This window comes from Mustela erminea, chromosome 15 (assembly GCF_009829155.1).
Source record: "Mustela erminea isolate mMusErm1 chromosome 15, mMusErm1.Pri, whole genome shotgun sequence".
NCBI lineage: Eukaryota > Metazoa > Chordata > Mammalia > Carnivora > Mustelidae > Mustela > Mustela erminea.
The window spans coordinates 13,706,597-13,719,715 of record NC_045628.1 but is presented as its reverse complement, the minus strand read 5'-3'; the positions used below and the strand labels follow the sequence as shown (position 1 = coordinate 13,719,715).

The 13,119-nt window shown below is 43.8% G+C and overlaps 1 protein-coding gene across 1 annotated transcript in view; it reads left to right on the top strand.

The window, feature by feature from the left end:
- The window catches only part of HS6ST3 (heparan sulfate 6-O-sulfotransferase 3), a 641,705-nt gene extending 630,810 nt beyond the window's left edge, over positions 1-10,895 (top strand). The window contains exon 2 of the mRNA XM_032315010.1: positions 3,733-10,895. Within this exon, the coding sequence (XP_032170901.1) occupies positions 3,733-4,441 (709 nt within the window). The 3' untranslated portion in view covers positions 4,442-10,895. The remainder of the gene's footprint in view (positions 1-3,732) is intronic.
- Positions 10,896-13,119: the final 2,224 nt, after the last annotated feature.

Sequence of the window (13,119 nt, the reverse complement as noted above, 5' to 3'; positions counted from 1 at the left end):
CTCTCAGCGAAATAGGTGGCAAACAGCCCACCTGCTGGATAGGGCGCTGTCACCGACAAATGAAGCTATCTGTCTTGGAGACTGCTCGGGTCCCAGGAGATTGGTAGAACATTCCCTTAACGTGGTAGTTAACATTTCTTTCACTGCACCCAGATCCCTGGGTGCTGGTGATCCCCTCAAGGGCAATGTGTTAGTAAACTCTGAGTCCCTGATGCCTTGCCCCTGAGCGGGGGATTGGCAAGCAGGAGGCTCAATTAACGTTTGCAGAATTAACAAATTCCTTTGCTGGGAAGCTGCTTGTCCTTCTCTGTTCTTTGTTTTACCTTTCACTGTGCTGTTGAGCAAGTAATGTCTTTAAAAAAATTTGCAAATTCAAGTAGTACAGAACCCTCTAAGGCTTCTCCCTAGAAACGGAATTGGGCGTTTGGGGAGCGGAAGAAAATGAGTTTGCATCATTTTGGAGGTTCATCAAACTGGAATAAAGCTGGTAGACAATGACCGTTGGGTGTGTGGCCTGGATGTAGTCTTCATTTCAATACTGATCTTTGGAGTTTTTTGTCTGAAGCAAATGAAAAAAGAGGAAAAAAAATAGAAATGAGAAAAAATGATTCCATTGATCAGTTTTAGGTGTTTTTGCTTTATCTTCAACCCTGTCGGTTTATTTTTCCTACTTGTCTAACTTTCTATTTTGACTCCTTCACAGAATTTAAACAAATAAACAAAACATACATGAGAATATATCTGACCAAAGCAATACCAAAATGTTAAATGAGCCTCCGGAACCACGAGATGGGACAAGTTTGTACTTTATCAATATAAATGTCCCACCAGTACCTTTTTGTGTCTTGATGTCAGAGTTTTATTTACAAATTGATCTCTTATCTATTTGGCTGGTAGACCTTGCAGACATTTGGGACTTATTTTACTCATGTACACATCATCCTATGATTTGACTAGTCATTGTTAAATGTATCATTACGTTGAATGAAGTTAAATTTGAAACCAATACCATTTTAAGCCAAGTCAGTTTCAGTCAGCCTTGAGACCATGTAAATTTCCAATGGCACGAAGACCTCAGGAAGTTTATGGCCAATTTTTCCGAGTGAGACGAAAGCCACTAAGATTCCACAAACAGGTTCCAGATAAACCTTTTTGTCATAAACCACTGTAGCTCTTGCCTCTAAAATCCTCCAGCTCTTATGACTGTCTTAAAAATCTGGATCATTCCTAAATCTGAGACACACGAATGAGGTTGAGAATTATCCGTTGACCATCATCATCTTTCTTCCTTAAATCCTTTTTTTTTTTTTTTTTTGGTATTATCTGTTTTGCCCAGTTATAGGAAGATTATAAAATTTTCCATTTGCAACTCCATGCAAAGATATCTCTGATTTAAATTCTTCTGTCTTAATCTGTTTGGCATCCTTAACCCACCTGAACTACCTCACTATGATCATTATTGCGTTTCTATATTTATTAGGCACTTGCTTTGTGTAATAAAAATCAGTCTCTGCTTGTAAAATTGAAACATGAACAAGTCCTGACGTAGGACCAAAGCAGGATTAATAATGATCTGTCATATAATATTCAACTACAATAATAGCCACTCCAAACAAAACTTTCCCGTCGACATTTCCTCGTGGAGCCCAGAAGCCGTATCAGTCCTTTTCTGCCTTCCCTACTGACCTTTTGGGAAATTTCCTCCCACTGATGAAATTGTCATTCTGTCACCGCAAAAGACAACAGAGTAATGTAAAATGATGATTGGCAAAAGCAAGGGCTCAGGCTGGCCTGTCTGTAGCAGTTTCAGCACGTTCTTCTTTCTAATTTAAGGAGAAGCTGGCGTTTCTTAAGATACTGTAGTTCCCTTAGCACATTTCAAAACTGTCTGGCTAGGCTTTCAAAAGAACTGAAAATAGTAAATTTAGAGTTTTAAATATTATAGTTCATTGATTCCTTTTTTAAAGGCAGCATAAAAAAGCACTACACCCTTAAAACCCTTATGTTTGTCATTGCTTTTAACTGGGTATTGATTTTTTTTTTCTTAAGCCAGTTTAGCATGGCCAAGGGAAGCCCAGGGTTCCTTTCAGAGTTCTTCAGGATCATCTGTCTGCTCAGGGGACCTCTGAGGGTCACCCCTAGTGCCAGTGGTGGGGGATGGGCACCCCATTCCGTAGACAGGCTTTCAAATTATGAGAAGACTTTCCTTCATTTTAAATCAGTAGTTACTTTCCTCTAATGCTATGGGTTCGTCTTTACTTGTCAGCTTTTCCAACTCTCTTCTTGTTTCTTCACACTCGTAGCCAGAAACACCCTGATCTTTACTGGATCATCCTGAAGCTAACCATTTAAAAAAATATATATTTCTTCTCAAGGTTCCATTTGATGCCATTAGATAAGACCTACGATTATAATAACCACAGTACCTGACAATAGGCATTCAATACACATTAATTATATTTTGGGTTTTAAAATATCATTCTGGTGCACAGAAAGCACAGAGGCAAATCAGTGGACCTAGACTCCATTTGCAGTTCAAGTATTAATTTGTTCTAGAATCTTGGGCTATATTTTCACCTTTCTCAGTCTCAATGTTCTCAGATTTAAAAAAAAAAAAAAAAGAAGAAGAAGTAATGATAAAGCCCATCTTATGAAATTGTGCTGAGGATTATCTATGTTAGTATCATGAAGTATCTATCACAGTTCCCAGTACATAGTAGGTCCTCAATAAATACTGATCTCCACACAGGGTAAATCTTCCCCCAACCCTACCTACCTTATAATCCGGAATAGCAGTGTCAACAGAAAAGACTAAGGACCTTTGGCTTCCAGCTTTACCTTGTTTAGTCCCACACCCTTGGGTAAACCACTCCATCTCCTTGCATATTTATTTCCCTATCACATAGTCCCACATCTGCCACACATAAAATATCGGTTGGGGAATAACTTTCAAAAACCTTGGTGTGTTTTCTTATTATAAGGTATTATTTGGGGGCACCTGGGTGGCTCAGTGGTTTAAGCCTCTGCCTTCGGCTCAGGTCATGATCTCAGGGTCCTGGGATCGAGCCCTGCATCGGGCTCTCTGCTCAGTGGGGAGCCTGCTTCCTCCTCTCTCTCTGCCTGCCTCTCTGACTACTTGTGATCTCTGTCAAATAAATAAATAAAATCTTTAAAAAAAAATAATAAGGTATTATTTCCAGCAGCAATTTATCAGTGAATAAATGAAAGTGCTGAATGAATGAGTCACCTATTGTCCCCATCACGTCCCTCCCCACACCAGAGCAGGGAGGAGAAACTCCACAAATGGTGTTGAAAACCCGATCCACTCATGTTTATGAAAATACGCACATACGGGGGGCGCCTGGGTGGCTCAATGGGTTAAAGCCTCTGCTTTCGGCTCGGGTCATGATCCCAGGGTCCTGGGATCGAGCCCCGCATCGGGCTCTCTGCTCGGCAGGGAGCCTGCTTCCTCCTCTTTCTCTGCCTGCCTCTCTGCCTACTTGTGATCTCTGTCTGTCAAATAAATAAATAAATAAATAAAATCTTTAAAAAAAAAAAAATACTCACATACGGGAACATTAGTCTGATAGGTGCAAATCCAGGCAACCACTCTCACATGAACATGTGGCAGAAGAGCCCCTTGACTCAGTGCTGATATAAACACTATGGAGGTTCAGAATCCCAGAGCTGTTGTTGTCTAAGACTCACGCTCTTCCTTCTCATTTCTTCCAGGAATTTCTATTACATCACCATGTTACGGGACCCAGTGTCACGCTACCTGAGCGAGTGGAAACACGTCCAGAGAGGGGCCACGTGGAAAACCTCCCTCCACATGTGTGATGGGAGAAGCCCTACCCCCGATGAGCTGCCCACCTGCTACCCCGGGGACGACTGGTCTGGGGTCAGCTTGCGGGAGTTTATGGACTGCTCCTACAACCTGGCCAACAACCGCCAGGTGCGCATGCTAGCCGACCTCAGCCTGGTGGGCTGCTACAACTTGACTTTCATGAATGAGAGCGAGAGAAACACCATCCTGTTGCAGAGCGCAAAGAACAACCTGAAGAACATGGCCTTCTTTGGGCTCACGGAATTCCAGAGGAAGACACAGTTTCTCTTTGAGAGGACATTCAACCTCAAGTTTATCTCCCCCTTCACGCAGTTCAACATCACGCGGGCTTCCAATGTGGACATCAATGAGGGCGCCCGCCAGCGCATCGAGGAGCTCAACTTCCTGGACATGCAGCTTTATGAGTACGCGAAAGATCTCTTCCAGCAGCGTTACCATCACACCAAGCAGCTAGAGCACCAGAGGGACCGGCAGAGGAGGCGGGAGGAGCGCAGGCTGCATCGGGAGCATAGGGGTCACCGGTGGCCCAAAGAGGACGGGAACACAGAGGGGGCAGTCACTGAGGACTACAACAGCCAGGTGGTGAGATGGTGACCCCCTGCCCTCTCCTTCCTCGTGAGGGGGAGGATGAGCAGGCATACTGAACTTCTGTGGCGTTGGTGACCTTGGAGGATGGTAGGCATCTGAGGACATCTGGCTATATGTGGCTTGATTTGGACACCTGCTTCCTCTTTGTCTTCATCCTTATCCAGCTGGAGATGATCTGTTGTCTTCTTCCTCCCCCCGCCCTCCAATATTTTTCAATCCCTGATATCAAGTAGGGTAGGAATGCATCCAATAGAGACATCCTTAGGAGGTCAAGGAGAGAAGCACCAGAAAGGAAACTCTCGAAGAGCTCCTTTGCAGCATCACGAGAACCCCACAGAGACACACATGAAAAGCCAAATTATAGGCTTGGATGTTCTGCTGAATCTGGTCTGTTTCACACTGTCTCTGTAATGGCAATATTGGCCTGTCCAGAGAGAGGAAGAAAGAAAGAAGTCCCTTTCAGCCCTTAGATGAGGTTTTATGCCAACCCTCCCTTGGCTGTTGGCTCTCATCTTGAACCCTGTTTGAATGTGGCTTAATCATAAGTAGCAGTGTTTGGTGGTTGTGATTGTTTTTAAACAAGGTTACCCTACTACTGATCATCACTAAAGACTCACACTCCACAAAGTCCTTGCATCTTAGCTGGGAGCCAGGCTTCCTCCCCCATCTTTTAGGGCAAAGCTAGTGGAATCAGGATGGGTGTGCGTGGCCCCTGAGAAACGAACAGTGGTTGGGGTAGTTAGGAGAAAATGTGCTTATCAATTAAGACCTAAGGAGATCACACTTTACTGATCTTCTTTTCATTCAAAAGAATTAACTAATAAATGAAGGGGCGGGGGAAGCAGGAGGATGACTGTATGATGTCTCACACTTCCATATGGGCTACAAAACTTGTAGGTTTTTTTCAGGGATGTTTCTGTTTTACCTCTTCAGAGCAGTCATCCTCTTCGACATGGTACTGCCAAGTTTGATGTTCTGTTAAAAGAATCTTGCCCGAAGATTAGGAGTTGAGCTGGCCCATATGCAAATGGTATGCAAGGTCACTAAATACATGATAACTGATTCAGGCCAGGAGATGCAGAACCCAATGGGCCAGTTGTCCCAGGAGCGTAGACAGACGCTACCTCCCAGGATCCTTCATACCTCCAGCCTGATCACTTTTTTTTTTCCCCACCTGATCTTTGCCTGTGGTTCGGCTGTGGCTCTATTTGGCAGCTCAGACTGGAATGGATAAAGCAGGACAGGAAATTGGGCTCATTACCCACTGCTTCTTCTTTTCCATTTTTCCCAGTCACCACTACAAGAACACAAAGTCTGTCAAGTACGCTGGGGAGAAGTATGGAAAAGGGAAAAGAAAGGCCTCGCCTGGCATTCTGTAGTAGGATCAGAGTGGCTAGAAAGTTTCAAAACATTGATCTGATCAGTCCTTTCAAGGAGCTGAAGGCAAAATGAGTGAAAGCCCTAAATCAGATTGAAAAGCCTATTTCATTGATATCTAGCATGTTTGATGTTTAAGCCAGCTTTGCATAAGCCACATTGCAGCCTCTGGAATACTCTCACTGGGGTGGAGAGTCGATCAACCCACAGGCATTCATGGAATGCCTGCTTGTAGAGAGAGGAACCCGGGGTCTCCATCAGAGAGAGATTTGGAGAAGTGGCTTTGATTCTTCTTTCATGACCCTTGGCTTCATCTGTCATGTGAGGGAAGGCATTATTGGGGACCTCCCTTGTGTCACTTATTGAGGGAGCCCTATTCATATCTTGAATCCATTCACAACAAGGTAGATATTATTAGGCCTAATTACCTAGATAAGAAAAGTAAACCCCACAGAGACGAGGCAGCTTCCTGGTGGATGGTAGGCTAAGTCTGGCCAACTGCAGAGCGCAAGTTCTTTTGATTCCATCATGTTTTCCATGTGGGACAAAAGCTTCCTGCCAATAGTGCAAGAAGCCAGCCATTAGAGCCCAGAAGGATTTGTCGCTAACCCATGCGCAGAGCACAACTGTGACGGTCCCGCACTCGCAGTGGACCCGGAGCCATGCTGCCTTGGGTGAGTCCGCCCTCTCCACCTCCCTGACCCACCAACAAGCTGAGAGATTGATGATTTTATAGGCACTTGTACTTTTTGACACCTCTATGTTAAAGGGACCGAGTCAATATTGCTTGTTAGTTGGTAGAAATTAGACTCACGGAAGATTCGCATCTCCCTTACCGCCGATTTGTTCCTGAGGTTGAGAGGGAAGAGGTTTACAGCTACAGTTAATGAGCAGCCCTCTCGCTCTCTCTTTGCGTTCCGATGTTAAGATCTCATGTTCTGCCTAGAATGGCAGAGCTGCAAATTATCCTTCAGCCTGCCGCTGTGACACACACACACATACACACACACACACACACACACACACGTGCGTGCACACATAATAACAATCCAGTGTTTTGTCATGTGGAAAATCAAAACAAGTTAGAAAGCATGTGGATTGTTTCTTTTAAAGTCACTTTAAATTTTTTGGCAGGAAATTCATGCATCGCTGAGACTTGGAGGCGGCCTCTGCTAACTTCACACTGTTCCTTAGGCATGTCGGGATTTATATCAAAAGGCTTTCCTCGGCCTGCACCGAAGGCACGATGTATGGTGCTTCACTTGAGACCAGATATCAGGATGTTCACAGGAGAAACCATCTCTTTGTGTTGGCCCAAGGCCAGTGCTGAGCAAATTAAAAAGACCGACAGGGGCTTCCTCCCTCATAACATTTCATTCTAAAGCAGCACGCTTGTTATATCCCTGGGGTCCTATGTTGATAGAAATGAAGAGGTAGGGATACAGTTTGTTCTTCCAAAATTGACTGCGCACCTACGTGCTGAGTGACACTCAGAGAAGGGTTGCCAAGAGAAGACAGCTGGGCCTTGGGATCCACGGGGAGTCAGCAGTTTTGCAATCCAAAACCCAATCAATTCCAGATACATTGGTATTAAGAGTCCAAGAGGAGGGAGAAAATTTTCCCCAGGGACTTCCACATCCTACTGACTCCTACAACTCCCAGATAGACATTCCTTCCCTTTTCTTGACAAGGGAAGCCCCAGATTGGGATGGGGTGACCTTGTGTACATATTTCTGGGTGTGTTTAAGTTATCATCATGGACTGAGGTACATACTCTCTCTTCTGTCTCCTTCTAACTTTTTGGAAGCCTACTCTTGGAAATCAGAGAAAGTCTATCCTGAGAATTCTTTGGATACTCCTTCTAATAACTAATAACATTAGCAATCAGTATTGGGCAACAGCTATCGATATCATGTGTGCTATGCATTTCTTATCATCTCAAGGAGGGAATTGTTTCATAGTTTAATCAAGGGTTTGAAATATGAGGACTTGTTCAAAAGTCTGAGTAGAGATAGTATTTACATGGGGAAGAAAATCTACCAGAGGGAGACCTGGCAAAGAGGCAAGCATAGATCATTTAAGAAAAAAAACAAAACAAAACAAAAAATTAAATCCATAGGATAGGATTCCCATTTGGCTGCTTTAAGAGAGAAACTCACAATAATAGTGATTTCAATGAGATCAAAGCTGTTGTCCTCTTATTTGAAAGGCAAACTGGTTAGATAGCTCTGATGAGTGACATTAAAGAACCCCACTCTACCCCTCCTGTTGCTTATTCATACTAACATGTGCATGCCATCCTCATGGTCCACAGTGACTGCTGAGGCTCCTGCCATTTCATTTGTATTCCAGACAGAGTGGACATGGAACGAAGTTGCAGATATCACATCCACTCACATCTCATGGGCTAGAACCTAGTCATTAGCTACAAGTAAATGCAAAGGAGGCCAGGACATGTCTTTATTATTGGTTGCCATGTGCCTTGATAAACAGGGAGGGAGGATTCTATTATTAAAGAAACAATGTGAAAATTAATACTGGTAAAACTATCAACCTCTGACACAAAAGGGAATTGAAAACTATGTCAAGTGCTTTTCACATTTACCTATTTCATCATACGTTTTGCAAAGATTAAAATTCATAACTTTGTATAGCACTTGATGCTTTCAAAACACTTGTACATTTAGTATCCTATCGGATCTTCAACACTCTCTCATATGGTAGATATGTAGGGCGTCTATTCATGATCCCATCTGGTAGTTTCCAGTGGCGATTCAGAGAGTTTAAAAGATTTCTCAATTCGAGTTTATCAATAAGAGCATGGCTCAGAGCCCCAGTCTTGACTTTATAGCCTCCCCGATGACTTTATGCTGCTCAACATCCATATCAGGACTGGGAATTGCAAGAATATGAAATCTCGGCCTTTATTGGCTTATGTTTTTCCTTACCTTCTTGTAGAACTGCAGTGACTTAGAAGATGCCAAGGAGATTGGTAGAGTTGGCTCAAGGCCGCCAGGGAGGGATCATCTCATTAGGAGTGAAATGTCCAAGAGACTGGCAGTGTTTCAGGGGAAACCGAAAAGCACAGACATTCAAACAACACATGCTGACTGTTCACCCCAGCCAATCCCAAAACCGAGTCAAGATGAAGGCTGAGGAAATGTGCTCGCAGCTCCTTAGGGAAACTCAGTGTCAGAAATATCTCGAATCAGGAACAGCCTGAATAGTGAGAGGTAAGGGATGATCAGTAGAACCCTGCTCAAAAAAAAAAAAAAAAAAAAAAACCAAAAAAAAACTCTCTTCTTCCCTACTTCTTCCCTAGGTCTCTGGAATTTTATCAGCAACTTACTGCTTTGGTTCTTAAAGGTTTTATTTGGTGTTAAATGAGTCCCTTTGCAGCCTGCCCTGTTGCTGGAGAGAGGAAATGCAGCCGTTGCTGTCATAGGCTAACATCTTCACACAGAGTTTATCGGATTCCTCTCTCACCATGGCCTCTAGCTGAGAAGAAAGTCCTGTATAATGGGATCACGCAGGGGTGGGAGTTAGGGAGAGTAGGGGTAATTGGAGAGGAAAGCAGGGCTCTTAAAAGGGAAGCAGGTCTTTCAAAGGTGGAAAGATGAAGAATTTAACAGGTGCCCGGAAATCTTGAGAAATAGAGAAACGACACACGGTTTCTGTCCTCAAGAGCAAGAGCAGGCTGGGGACATGTGGACCGTCATTCTTTGGCCATTTCAAAGAGCTGCCAAGGGCATGCGGCTCAGGAAACAGGACCCGAGCGCTGGCAGCGTTTTAGGGACTGAAGTAAAGGCTGAATGAGTTGGCGGGGTCGGATCCGAGGGAAAGCTGGCGTGGACTGGGACAAAGGGTACCCTCGTCTGATCACAGCTCTGTCTCCAACGCTTTTCTTTCGCATAATTTGTGTGCCTCCTCTGGTCATCAGAACCGCAGCTGAACGTCTCCCGGCTGGGTCCCAGGGCTGGCTGAGTCCAAGGGTACCCGCCAGCCGCCGCACCTCTGGGGAGCACGCCGAGTTTCCTTCTCCAAGTCACCTCCCTCAGCCTCCTCCTCCGTTCTCGATGGGACATTATCCTGCTCTGCTCTCACCACATCCACCCGGACACATCCGAACTAATTCCCTAAGACTTTGAATGAGCCCTTCTGGGCCAGTGGGTGGGTTCTGAGACCCAGGTGTTCTGTAGCCTCATGGCTGGACCGCGCGTGGGCCCATCCGCACCGCACATGGACAGCACCAACCTTCCGTGCAGAAGTGCTGAGATTCGCAGACGACTGGCCTTGCCATGAACACCAGCAACCTCTGCGAGACAGAAGCCCCGGGACTTCCAGGCAAGGACTCGAGGTATCCTACCAGGACTCCCGATCTGAGCACGCCAAAGCACAGATGTTTCTTAAGCCTGTGTTCGACGTCGTCTATGGAACAGACTGCAACTGTCACCCTTTGACGCACGGAGTAGAGACTCTGCGCGTTCCATGTTCTGTTGCTCTGTGGGAACTCATCAAAGGGCCGGATGTCAGTGCTGAAAACCCTCAGTTCTTGCCGGGGGAAACCGTATTCCAAGGAAGCAGAGTTCGTGTGATTTAGTTACCGCCATTATTTGCCTTCTACCAACCTCTTACGTTTTTAATTTCTTATCTTTGTAATCATGTGGCGGTCTTTCCTTTCCTTTCCTTCGTGTGCGTGTGTGTGTGTGTGAGTGTGTGTGTGTGTGTGTGTGTGTGTTTGGCCCCTGGAAGAACTTTCTGGGCTGGACTTGCATTATTTTTCATTTAATGTATCAAAGATGAAACCCGTTGGAAAGAAAAATCTAGACTTTTACTGGTGCCCCATTTTAGATGTAAACATAGTTATTCACTAGATAGTAAATTATTTCACCTAAGAGATATTTCCTTTTGTTTCTGTGCAATAATATGTATGAACCCGGGTACTAGGAGATTGTATTGTGACATTATCAACCCTTATTGCTATTTAAAAAACGATAGTTTGTAGAACTGAGGATCTCCATTGATGTGAAGCACAATTTAATGAATAAGTTAACATATTAAACTGTTGTGATGTCAAGAACAATTGTTTTCCCCTGTGATTTTGTTAGACATTTTTGCAAAATGAGAAAAGTTGGTCAAACACTTTAAGGGATTTATGGAAATTGAATCCATGGGATCAGCTTTGTCAAACTCTAAAAAAATCCATGCTTTGGATACAAATGTGCCTATTGGATGTGAAGCTTCAGAAGCATAAAAGACAAAGAAAATATAGATTGAAACAATTTAAAATCTCTGAGGCCAGGGAGGATTTCACAGGCTCTCAAACACATAAGCTTCTAGAACGGTAGTTTTTAATGGCCCTCCCTGTTTCTCGCCCACCCCAGCACATTGAAATTCACTGTGAAACATGGGAAGGCAGCCTGGAGAAGAAGGGAGTGGTAGGAGACGAAAGCGGAACCGAAGCAAAGCTGTCTGGCATGGACTCTAAAGGAAAAAAAAGAGAAAAAGAAGGAAAAGAGGCAGAGAGGAACATGGGGACAGGGGGACAAAATGGAAGCAGAAAAATAAAATAACAATGGCAATGAACGTAGGTCTTTCCACAATTTCAAAGCGTAGGATTGGTCCCCATCCATTTTTAAATACCTAGTTCCTAAAACAAATGCAAAGAAAGAAAATTAGTTTCTGGTAGAAAAAAGTCCTTTCCTTCAAAAAAAAAAAAAAAAATTCCTTGCGTGGTGGGTGCCTTTTAAAATTTTCTTTTTACTCTTTAGAAGTGGGATTTGCGGATTCCTTCCTTACTTATGGGTTTGTGAGATTTAAAGCCTTAGAAGAATGTTATTTGACCATGTCCCTCTAGCTCATGGGAATCATAGGCAAAGTCACCTTGACTCCACAGCAATTGGAGAGCTCATAGGAGAGGCCCAAAGACAACAGAGCTGAAATATAAACACATGTGCACCCCCACTCCCCCACCACCCCTGTCCCCACCCCCACACAGACGTTTTTGTGGGCTTCTGTCTTCTAAGGGTTGGGGGGCGGATAAGTTGAGAGAACTCAGAAACACTGAAGACTTACTTCTTTCCCCCACTCACCGTGAAGATAAAACTTGAAAGAAATGTCAAAAATGTTGAAAATCTCCTCTCAAAATAGTAAGGTTTCCCTTTCACAGATCAGTTTTCATATAAAGATAAATGTGAAAATTAGTAGACTCTAATTTAGAATAATTATGTCTTTATATATAATGTTAGGTTTTTTATGATTACAAAGTATTGTGTGATCTTCAATCTTTTGAAAACATGTGAGAAGAAATGCATACGTAAAAGAGCCAAATCCTGACATGATTTTGATCTATTTCATTGTTTTAATGTATTGACAATTAGAGTAAAATTTTAAATAACAAATGTTTTAGGGAATTAGAATCCTACAATCTATATATGTAAATACATATTTTACAAACACATATTTTAACCTCTTAATGCTCATTCTTTGAAAACATAATTTCAATACTGCATGTAATTCTACTGTTCTGATATTTTGGGGACATTCTTTTCATTTTCAATGTTCCCACTGGTGTAACTGTCACTAAAATGAATATATGTGTCCTTAAGCAGCATCTCCGTGTCTCTGTATACCAGTGGGCAAGAGGACCGTGATTGGATCACTGATTGGATCTCCCCAACGACTGAGAAAGAAAAAATATTCAAGACTGTCAAAATTGCATACACACAGCTAAGTGAATTGTGGAAAAAAGAAAAATGAAAGTTATTCATATACTCAAAGAAAAATACATGTGTCTCTGCAGAGCCACCTCCCTGGCCCTGGATGGAAGCACTCATTGCCCAGGATGCTGGGAGCGTGGCTGCTGGCTGACAGCGGTCATCTGCGTCTCTCTAGAGGACCTGCCACCCCCTAAGTTATGCCACCTATCCAGGCCAGGCTATCTCGAATGACATGGCTGGAGAGGCTAAGGCCACATCTTTTCAGTGGGGACTTCTCAGCTCCAACGCGCGATGTAGGGTCCGTTGAGGTTTTCACTCTAACTCGGCCTCAGTTTCCTTTCTGCCCCTGTCCCCCCTTCAGGTTCCCCCCAACCCTCCGCCAGTTGCTCCCAGTCAACTTTTTGCACACACGCTCCGCTCCCAGGGCACAGAGACCTTCCCCCGTCCTGGCCTCCAAGACTCTGCTCTAGCTCCCGCCCTGTCTTTGGAGCTTAAAGCTGTTTTGAAAAGTTATTCTGGCATATTTTGTCCAACATTTTTACTTGTTTATGGTTGAAAGAGGAATCTGTGTTAGCTCAGTCTGACAAG